The 11,564-nt window shown below is 44.8% G+C and overlaps 1 protein-coding gene across 1 annotated transcript; it reads right to left on the reverse strand.

Annotated features, from left to right (window-relative positions):
* Positions 1-2,383: 2,383 nt before the first annotated feature.
* LOC107295040 (baculoviral IAP repeat-containing protein 7-B-like) lies at positions 2,384-6,826 on the reverse strand (the record flags this gene model as incomplete). The annotated part of the gene is made up of 3 exons (XM_015824329.1): positions 6,143-6,826; positions 3,390-3,489; positions 2,384-2,453 (listed from the first exon to the last, which is right to left on the reverse strand). Coding segments are annotated over exons 1-3 (816 nt in total), but the record flags the coding sequence as incomplete, so codon positions are not given.
* Between the last annotated feature and the right edge of the window lie 4,738 nt (positions 6,827-11,564).

Raw genomic sequence — 11,564 nt, forward strand, 5'->3', positions numbered from 1 at the left:
TGTCAAGTCAGTAACATGGTTGTTAAGCGAATCTGACTTCCCCATTGACTTTGCTTGTCAGGAGGACACAAAAGGCAATCACATGACCCCAGGCCACTGCGACCGTCATAAATATGAGCCAAGTGCCTGAATTTTGATCACATGACCATGGGGATGCTGAACAGTTTTGTGAAAAATAGTCATAAGTCATTTTTTTCCCAGTCCGTTGTAACTGAATGATCACTATAAAGAAAACACTGTAAGTCAAGGACTGTGTGTACTTTATCTAATGAGCAACTCTGTGACCTATCCCTAGATCAGGGGTAGGCAACCTTGGCTCTTTTATGACTCGTGGACTTCAACTCCCAGAATTCCTGAGCCAGCCATGCTGAGGGAAAAGGGAGAGGTTTCCAAGCTGAGTCATGCTGGCTCAGGAATTCTGGGAGTTGAAGTCCACCAGTCATAAAAGAGCCAAGGTTGCCTACTCCTGGTATAGGGTCTCCTGCTTGAGCAGAGGGTTGGACTAGAACCGGGATAGGCAACCTTGGCTCTTTTATGACTCGTGGACTTCAACTCCCAGAATTCCTGAGCCAGCCACGCTGAGGGAAAAGGGAGAGGTTTCCAAGCTGAGCCATGCCGGCTCAGGAATTCTGGGAGTTGAAGTCCACCAGTCATAAAAGAGCCAAGGTTGCCTACCCCTGCCCCAGAACATTTGTCATAATGGCCCTGTCAATAGTTTTGTAGCCCTTCCCTTCCTTACGTAAAGAATAAGTCACTTTCAACAGAGCCATTAATAAACTGTGGATGGAAGAAATGCATTTTGCTCCTATGTAATTCCTAATATGACCTGTTACATGTATAGTCAGATTATAGTGTGCTTTTCTCAAATGGTGCTCAAAGGGTCTCTTTTAAAAAAAAAAAAAAAAAAATCTCCTGAAACTCATCAGAAAACCGGGGAATCCCAAAGGTCATATGTGAATAATCCAATCGGAGATCCTTATCCTGCCTCCCTTCAAGAGCGGGGACAAAGATCTTGAAACAAATTGTTCATATCCACAGGCTGAAAAGTTGTGGAACCCATCCAGAATATTAGTCAACCAGAACAGACCAATTAAATAGTCCTTACCACCCTACATGGGAGGGCAGCATCAACAACCCAAACAGCAATTAGAGAGTGATCTGAAAATGACAAAGAAGTGATCGTCATATCCTTCACTTTCTGATCACGTTGCAGCTTCTTGGAGTTTTTTTTTTAAAAAAAGCAGACCTAGCACCTGTGGGTGTTGGACCCTCAGTAACGTAATCAGGTATATGGCTGTCATAAAGGCCATGAACCCAAGACATATCAGACGTGAATCCAATTAAAGTCTCCCAGTATTATGAGTCTCGGGGATTCCACTGCCAGCTTACTGGTGGATTCAAGCAGTTTGGTCAAGGATCTCACTGTGCAACAAGGAGGACATAACAGCAGCTGCAACCAGTCCAGGGGTAGGCAACCTTGGCCCCTTTGTGACTCGTGGACTTCAACTCCCAGAATTCCTGAGCCAGCTTGGCTCAGCTTGGAAACCTCTCCCTTTCCCCTCAGCATGGCTGGCCCAGGAATTCTGGGAGTTGAAGTCCACGAGTCATAAAAGAGCCAAAGTTGCCTACCCCTGTCCTAAGTCCTCCTGTTCTAAGCGGTGAGCCGCCTAGACCAGGAGTAGGCAACCTTGGCCCCTTCATGACTCGTGGACTTCAACTCCCAGAATTCCTGAGCCAGCTTGGCTCAGCTTGGAAACCTCTCCCTTTCCCCTCAGCGTGGCTGGCTCAGGAATTCTGGGAGTTGAAGTCCACGAGTCATAAAAGAGCCAAGGTTGCCTATCCCTGTCCTAAGTCCTGTTCTAAGCGGTGAGCCGCCTAGACCAGGGGTAGACAACCTTGGCTCTTTTATGACTCATGGACTTCAACTCCCAGAATTCCTGAACCAGCATGGCTCAGCTTGGAAACCTCTCCCTTTTCCCTCAGCATGGCTGGCCCAGGAATTCTGGGAGTTGAAGTCCACAAGTCATAAAAGAGCCAAGGTCGCCTACCTCTGCAACTAGTCAAATAGTTCCCTGGAACCCAACTTTAGCCCCAGGATCTTACATCCAGTTAGCTGCACTGTAAAGCTTCCGAAACTTCCTAGATGACAAATTGCCACCCCACCCCTGGGATCACACCTGGGGCCAAGCCCCAAACCCAGCTAGATATGTCTCAGAGAGGAAGAACCCCCTTCAACCCATCTGAGTTTTGATATACATGCCGGGTCAGCCACTTTACCCACAATAACATAATGGATAAGAGAGCCCCTGTTACATATCCAGACATTTCACAGCATTGGGTATTATTTAAGCTATAGTCCTACAGAAGATGCACGCATACTCACCAACATTACATTAGATTGTTGGGTGTGACTTATGAACTCTCTCCCTCTGGACTGGAGCAGAAATGTACATCTGTGGAAGGAGGGGTAAGGAAGAAGATTGAGAAAAGGTTAGTTGTAAATATTGTTTGTTAGTTAATATAAAAAGTGATCTTCCATTGGATCCATCTGTGGAGATTCTATGGCAAATCTAGACAGCATACTAAAAAGCAGAGACATCACCCTGCCAACAAAAGTGCGTATAGTCAAGGCCATGGTTTTCCCAGTTGCAATGTATGGCTGTGAAAGTTGGACCGTAAGAAAGGCTGAGCACCAAAGAATTGAGGCCTTTGAACTCTGGTGCTGGAGAAGACTCCTGCAAGTCCCCTGGACTGCAAGGCGATCAAGCCGGTCAGTCCTAGAGGAGATCAACCCCGACTGCTCTTTAGAAGGCCAGATCCTGAAGTTGAAACTCAAGTACTTTGGCCACCTAATGAGAAGGAAGGACTCACTGGAGAAGAGCCTAATGCTGGGAAAGATGGAGGGCAAGAGAAGAAGGGGACGACAGAGAAGGAGGTGGCTGGATGGAGTCACTGAAGCAATAGGCGTGAGCTTAAATGGACTCCAGAAGATGGTAAAGGACAGGAAGGCCTGGAGGAACGTTGTCCATGGGATTGTGATGGGTCGGACACGACTTTGCAACTAACAACAACATGGAGATTCTGTCATCCAGGTCATGGTTGTTCCAGAGGTGCTTCCCCAAAAGGCAACTGGACTTTCTCGGGTTTTTTTTCCCCTTAAAAACATTTTGCTTCTCATCCAAGAAGCTTCTTCAGTTCTAACTGAATGATGGGGAATGGCCATGGCTGACACAATCCTTCAGTCCAAGGAGAGTGTGCTTTCCCCCCCCCCCCATTATCAGTTACATCCAAGAGATAATTTGAACATCAGGGTCAAAAAAAACCCGTCCATGCCAGTTCCCACAAGACATGGAGGATGAAAGAAAAAATTGTACATCAGAATTTATCACCTTGGGAACCACCTGGCGTGCTCTATCCAGGGATCGTCTCCTTGTTCCCAGTTCCTCAGTGCACCATCACAGTAGAAACACCGCACATGATCTTGCTGGCCTGAAAACATCCATGACAAAAGATCACATGTTGGTCAAGAGCAACAGAAACAAACAAAAAACCATTGCCAGATGCTTGGAGATGCCAGGACCCCCTCTCAGAATTAAAGCTATTATGGCAGAGACCATTGCTACAGCTTTTGATGGATATGATTTTTCTGGATAGGTCCAGTAAAAGTAACAAGCAAATGAAATCAAGAACTAGTACAGAATTCAGGGGATCCACTCAAAGTCTCCTCATTTTATATTCATCAAGGAGTGACAAGGCCAGGTTGACCCTTCACTCAGGACAACAGAAGACTACTGCCCATACCAGGGGTGGGAATAATGGTCCTTTTATGACCTGTGGACTTCAAGTTGAAGTCCACAAGTCACAAAAGGGCCATCGTCTCCCACCCCTAGCCTAGACAGTCGTGCAGAATTAAAAATTTCCAAAATGGAAATGGTGGGGAAAGAGAACAGAAGTAAGCCAGGCAGATTGAATTCCCTTCCCAGGGCACTAAAGCCTGAATTGTCCCCCATTTTAGTTTGAGATTTCAAGAGGCACTTACAAGCCTGCACACCATTATCAAACCGTTTCACCTAAGCCAGAGGTAGGCAACCTGGGCTCGTTTATGACTCGTGGACTTCAACTCCCAGAATTCCTGAGCCAGCCACACTGAGGGAAAAGGGAGAGGTTTCCAAGCTGAGCCATGCTGGCTCAGGAATTCTGGGAGTTGAAGTCCACGAGTCATGAAGGGGCCATAGTTCCCCCATGCTGGCTCAGGAATTCTGGGAGTTGAAGTCCACGAGTCATAAAAGAGCCAAGGTTGCCTACCCGTGCCCTAAGCGTTCAAGCAGGTTAGGGGAAATTCCGCAGCCGTGAACTCGCTTCCACAGAAAAATCCTTCTTGCCTTACTAGCAAGCAGGGCAAGTTATGTTATTGTCCATTGCCCAGAGTCCCTTGTCGAGATGGACGACTTTACAAATGGAGTATTCAACTCTACTTCTGCAGCTATGGCTGTGTGTTATTGCTTGCCTCCAGAAATCGTGGGCGCTCCATCACTGGAGATTTTTAAGAAGAAGCTAGACAGTCACTTGTCTAAAATGGTATAGGTTCTCCTGCTTAAGCAGGGGGCTGGACTAGAAGACCTCCGAGGTCCCTTTCAGCCCTATTCTATTCTAAATACTTAGAATGGGGAGAGGTATTGCTCCTCTGGGAGAAAGGATTCTTGAAAGTGTGTACAGGTAGTCCTTGACTTACAACCACTTATTTAGTGACCATTCAAAGTTACAGCGCTGGAAAAAAAGCAACTTAGGACCGTTTTTTTCACACTTACCACTGTCACAGCATCCCCGGGCAAGGTATCCTCTATACTATACCTGTACATTTGGTTTTTCTTGCCTAAATGTAGAACCTTACTTTTTTCACCATGCTACTATAAAGAGGAGACCTCTCTCAATTCCAATCGGTTTACAGTAAAGATGTGCCATTAAACAGGAGAATTTACAGCTGTTAGATGCATCTACAGCAGCTTACAAATGGTAAAAGAGTAGAGTGTGTAGTGTGGAATATGTGTATGTATATGGGAATTTTGGGTACTTTGGGCCTAAGCTATGGAGACTTTACGGGTAGCGCTCGACTTATGACTAACAGTTGACACCAACATTTCTGTTACTAAGCAGGATGTTTGTTAAGTGAGTTTTGCCCCATTTTACGACCTTTCCTGCCACAGTTAAGTGAAATCACTGCAGTTGTTAGTAACAGGATTGTTAAAGTGAAACTGGCTTCCCCATTGACTTTGCTTGTCAGAAAGTCACAGGATCCAGGGACACTGTGACCGTCATAAATATGAGCCAGAATTCTGGCAGTTGAAGTCCACAGGTCTTAAAGTGGCCAAGATTGGGGGACCCCTGGTTTAGAGAGAGAGCTAGCCTCAGCGTTTCCTGGCCAAAGCTTCCATAGCTTGCAACAAATTATTAAACAAACTGTACGGAATAAAATGATTTTAGACTTCAGGAAATCAAACCAGGTCTTACACATTCCAAAGTATCATAATTCTTCCTTCGAGAGCTAGGTCAATTGAGTGGTTAAAGTGTCAGACCAGAAACTAGAAGATTGTGTATTCTTGACCTATTTTAGGCACAAAAACTGACTGGGAGACTTTGTACCAGTTATCCTTAACCCAGTCCACTTCACAGGGTTGGTGCTGTGAGTAAACAGGAGGCAGGAACATTAGGTATGCCTCGCCGAGTTATACAAAATTGACTCATTTAATTTCTGTAATAAAGGCAGAAGAGAGCCAGTTTGGTCCAGTGGTTAAGGCAGCAGGCTAGAAAGCGGGAGTGTGTTCAAATCCCACCTTAGCCATGAACACCAACTAGGTGACTTTGATCCAGTCCCTATTTCAGCCCAGCCCACCTCACAGGGTTCTTGTTGTGGGGAAAATAGGAGGAGAAAGTTGTGTTAAATATATTCATCCCCTTGAATTATTTGTAAAAAATATATATAAAGGTGGGATACAAATAAATAATACAGAAATACAAAATAGACTAAGACCACCCGTTTCACGAGATACTGTAGGTCTAGGCTTCCAGGAATAACAAGCCATACATTAATGTAGACGGAACCTGGGTCTTGCCCAACAAAAGCAGTTCTCATTTCCTCACATACCTGTATAGAAAAAGCCAGCTCTGGCCAACGATTCAGGAGACACCGGAGAATAAGATGGCCAGTCTTCAAACGACACCAAGCGATCTTCTTCTGTCTCCATATAGGGGTATTCTGCCTGGCCACCTACAGGGCTCTCCTCCACATTTAAACTTTGCAGCATGCCAAGAAATTGGCCATCTACACAGTCCAGGTGTTCTTCGCTCCAAGGCACCTGTGGGCAATTTCCTACGGTTTTCTCCTGGATATACAGGCACGATGGGAAGAATTTCTTGTGCTCTACCATGGGATCCTCTTCAGCTACCCAATTATACAACGACCCGCCACAGCAGAAACACTGGACAGTGTCAGCAGGACCGACAAAATAAAAACCGGCAGCTGCCAGTTCAGCTGGAGAAACAGGAACGCTCGTGGGCCAGAGCTGAAATGTCTGAAGGCGCTTTATCTCTGACTTCATGCTGGATCTTGACCAACGCAACGGGGTCCACTGCGTGTCCTCTGAAGACGAGCTGCTTCCCTCATCCTGGGTTTCCTCTGGAGAAAAGCTATCTCCCATTTCCCAGCTGCTGGACAGGAGACTAGTCAAAACATCAGCAACAAGCTGGACACCCGAGGCAATGAAATGTTTTGACACCGTATCAGCCTGCATCTCTAATCACTCTTTGACTCTACCAGCTGTAAATGCTAGAAAACGCTGAAAGAGGCCAAATAGACTCCTGAACAGCAGATGCAAAAAAGATGCTGGATTTTCTAGAGTGTGCTGATTTGTTGGGGTTGGGACAATGACTGCCCTTCTGCCCAGTTCTTCTTGGGCCTGGAGAGAGAAAGAAGAAAAAGAGAAGTTTTAAAAATCAAGCATAAAATCAATTTCCGAGTGGGTACCTTTGGAGACAAATTCACCATCTTCAAAAGTAGCAGAGAAACTTATTGTAAAGAACCCATTTTTAGCCTTTCCATTCTTTGTGCACATAGTTAATTCCAGGCAGGGAAAAAAAAAAAGGACAGTCACTGGATGAGTCATTTCCTGAGTAATCATGCTTAGCGGTTATTCCATTTACAAAAGCATGAAATGTACAGAACAGTTTAGAAAGTATTTTCATTGAATATTTCAGCTCCAATCCACTCCGGTTCCACATGCCAAAAGGAAAAGAAGGTAGGGGAAAGCACCCCTTTTTAAAGAAATGTGCTTTTTGACAGACAACCCACAATATCATGGTTAATAATGCAACGCACCTAAAACAGCTACATTAGTGACAAACATTTTTTGTATTGATGGCAAGATTGTAGAGCTATATCCATTTAATGAATAGCAGTCAGACTCAACACAATATTTTTTTTAATTTTACCTCATACAAAAAATAAAGGCCATCACCTTTGAAAAACAGAATCCGAAATATTCCTTCCACTGCCTAAAAACATATGCTGCAACAAGCCATAGCTTGTGGTTTACCAAATAAACCACAATTTACATAGAGGAATTGTATTTCAATAAATTCTCAAGTCTAGCGTGCATTGGCTTAAGTTTGCTTGTCTTATAAACTAGTTAAGCTCATTGTACAAAGCTAGCCAATTGTATCTTGTGAAACAAAATGCACAGTAGCACAAGATGTAAATTATCTCAAGAAAAAAAACAAACCCATATGGAAACTAAGTATGTAGCAGCCTATGAAACAAGCAAACTATGCCTCAATCTTAAAGCCAGCAACACAAATAATTCAGAACATAGTGCTATTATTCTTGTACTTACCTAACTGGAACTGAACATACAAAAAATAATAATAACAACCCAACCTTCTTCAGCCACAAACTAGAAACAACAACTACTAGAACACTGCCTTCTCACTGCCTTTAAGTTCTTAACCCCACCCTGGTAATTACTTAACTTGTGTAACCAATGAGCTATTTAAAGCTGCAACCACTTTTCAGCCTGATTTATAGATACAAACCATTATGGTGTGGTTTAGAGGTTAGAGTAATCAAATATCTACCTTAATTTTGCCATGGAATTTATGTTGTTCTAATCTTGCTTATCTCAATGTAGCCACTCTGAAATGGCCCCAGTATGAAAGGGAAATAGATGACCATATATTGTTAAATAACTCTGTATTTCTGTTGCTGCATTACTGCTTCAAAAACTGATCTTTCATTTGTCAAATGCAGAATTTAGTTCCGTTCCCCAGTCAAAGGCCAACGTTCATTTGAAGTGAGGGAACAGTAGCAAATGACATATAGTAAAGGGCCAGTGGAAGAAATCTTAGCCAATCAAGATATACAAACTCAAGGAGCAACTCATTATCATTTGCCCAAATAATTCATGATATCAAGTCAGGTGCCAAATATCTTGTTATGGATATTTTGTTATGTTTGTCCTGGATATTTTGTCAGTTTTGTATCATGAAAGCATTTTGTCTCTAAGTGTTACTTGGGCCAAGAGGCTAGTATTTTGCAGCATAAAATGATTTTGACATAAAGGACAGAGTATACTATGACTATTTTCAGGATACCTTTAGAAACTGTACGGCTAGTATTTGCCTATTAAATAAGATTAAAAAGAACACCAAAGCTATGCCTGACTGAAGGGTCTAGCAGCTAGCTCAAACCTCAGAACATTGGCAGTTAGTCATAACTTTCTTTCCACAAGTATTGGTTTAGTACAAAAATATCACGGACTCTTTTCCTCCTACCATACTAGAATCCTTCCTAAAATATTTGCTGATGTTGCTCTACATTGGCTGATCTGCTCATGTCACACATTGACAAGAGAAGGCCAAGTTACAACAATGCAATACAGCTAGTCTTTGGCTTACAGTTCAGTTAAGCCCCAACTTTCCATTGCTAAGCAAGACAGTTGAGTTTTACCCCATTTTATGATCTTTCTTGCCACAGTTAAGTGAATCACTACAGTTGTTCAATCAGTAAGATGGTTGTAAAGTGAATCTGGCACCCCGCTGACTTTGCTTGTCAGGTTGCAAAAGGTGACCACATGACCCTGGGATACTGCAACCATCATAAATGCATGTCAGTTACCAAGCGGCCAAATTTTGATCATACGACCATGGGGACGCTGTGAAAGCCATGTGAAAAACTGTCATAAGTCACTTTTTTAGAATAGAATAGAATAGAATAGAATAGAATAGAGCTGGAACGGACCTTGGAGGTCTTCTAGGCCAGCCCCCAGCTCAAGGAGAACCTATACCACTTCAGACAAGTGACTGTCTAGTCCAGTGATGGCAAACCTTTTAGAGACCGAGTGCCCAAAAACCGCCCCCCCACCCCCGTCCCTGCTCCGCCCTGCCCACTGGGCCATCCACCACCTCCACGGCCCGCCACAGATCACCCAGGCAGCCCAGCAGTACCATGACGGCCACGCCCTCTGCCCATGCCCTGCAGCATCATCTGCGCGTGACGGGGCGCAAGGACAGAGTCTTGTCCCCGCTGCCCAGCTTCCATGTCCTTGGCTGCGTTGCTTCGCGTGGGCCGTGCCCAGGGATGACTCTCCTCTGGGGGGGCTGCTGGTGAGGAGGGGGCTGTGGGAGGAGGCAGGGCTGGGGAGACAGTGCGTGTGCCCACAGAGAGAGCTCCAAGTGCCGCCTCGGGCATCTGTGCCGTAGGTTCGCCACCACTGTTTAGTCTCTTCTTAAAAACCTCCAGTGATGGAGTGCCCACTGTTAGGAAGTTTTAGTGCCATTGTAACTTTGAATGGTCACTAAATGAATAGTTGTAAGTTGAGGACTACCTGTATTCTACTGGGGGGTGGGGGGTGGGAAGAGCCTCATGTAATATAGAATTACTATATCTAGGCTGCAAGAACCCAGTCAGTGAAATTATAACAAAGAAATATAAACATTTTTGCCTTTTTAGTACCTACTAATAGCCTTCTAAGTTTTTGCAGATTTTTGATACGATAGGGCAGTGGTGGAGAACCTATGGCACGCGTGCCAGAGGCGGCATTCAGAACCCTCTCTGTTGGCACGTGTGCCACCGCCGCCCGGAGCAGGAGCCCCGCCCAGCACAAAGGAGGAGAAGCGGCCGACTAGCAAGCTCCAGTAGAGGTGGTAGAGCAGAGGTCACCAACCATTGTCGATTGGCGGACTGGAAGAAAAGGGAGGGGGAAGCATTTTACATGCGTGCATGCACGCACGGGGCTGCGAGCACGCACGTGCTGCAAATGGGGTGGGGCTAGTGCCTGCATGATACTCTAGCCCTGCCCCGTTCTTGCTCCGTTCTTGCGTGGTGCAGCACCTTGTATCTGCACCCCGCGGCGTGGCAGCGGCCGTTTTTGCACCTTGGAGCATGGTGGCCCATTTTTGCGCCCCCGGTTTTTGCGTGCCAGAGGCGGCACTCAGAGGCACCTCCCTGCCCCCACCTGAGGGCACCACAATGCTGATGCGGCCCTGGCACTTTGCGATAAATAAGTGGGTTTTGGGTTGAGGTTTGGGCACTCGGTCTCTAAAAGGTTTGCCATCACTGCGATAGGGCCTTTTAACCCAGCAGGATATAATAAGGCTTCTGTGAATTAATTGTACATGTAGAGAAAAATCATATGTTGCTTTGGCTGAAATAAGGTGTGGCAACTCTCCTTGGTGTAACTAACTCTAGATTCAACAGCAACTCACTACTGAGTTATACATCTAAACTACCTTCCATTTTCCTGTCATTCACTGCACATGTTAAAACTATGTTCATATCCAACAGATGACAAGGCCAAACATTTTGGAGGATTAGGATAGTCCTGTACATATTATCAGCACTTCTGCGTGAAGTAACCTGATGCTCTAAGATGCCTTGGAATCAGAAACGTCTCTTGGCTTGTTCAATTTATCTGCTGAACTGTGATCTCCCAATTAATGTTGTGCAGATTTAGCCTATTAAGTTTAATGAGTGAACCAGGGTTTTTCAAACTATTGCTTTGGGCCAGCGTGTTGGTGATCATGGGATCAGCATTTGTAATCTTTCCAGCCAGCTTCTGACAAGCAAGGTCAGTGGGAAAAGCTGGATTCACTTAATGACCATGATTCAATTTACTATGGCAAAAAAGTTCATAAAATGGGGCAAAACTCACTTAGCAATCGAAATGTTGGGCTCAGTTATGGTTGTAAGTTGAGGACTACATGTAATTGGTCTCTGAAGGTTTTTTTTTTTTGAAAAATTGCCCCCATATTCCCATTACCCTCCCTACACCTGTGATGTGTTTTGCAATCTACTTATCTTTATCCCAAAGTACTTTTGATTGGGTTCATGCAGCATGCTGGGCTATAAAGTGGTTTGGTGTACAGTATTTGTACCTTGTGGTTATTGCAGTGTGTATTGGGCTTAGCAAATTCAGCCAACCCTTTTAAATCAAGATTTTGCTTCAGGTGTAAGTCCATTCACACAACACGCTGAACCCTGCAGGTTTTGGATTTGGACTTATTTGAATGGCTGG

Source organism: Protobothrops mucrosquamatus, unplaced genomic scaffold (assembly GCF_001527695.2).
Source record: "Protobothrops mucrosquamatus isolate PMUCROS unplaced genomic scaffold, P.Mucros_1.0 scaffold2205, whole genome shotgun sequence".
Taxonomy (NCBI): Eukaryota; Metazoa; Chordata; class Lepidosauria; order Squamata; family Viperidae; genus Protobothrops; species Protobothrops mucrosquamatus.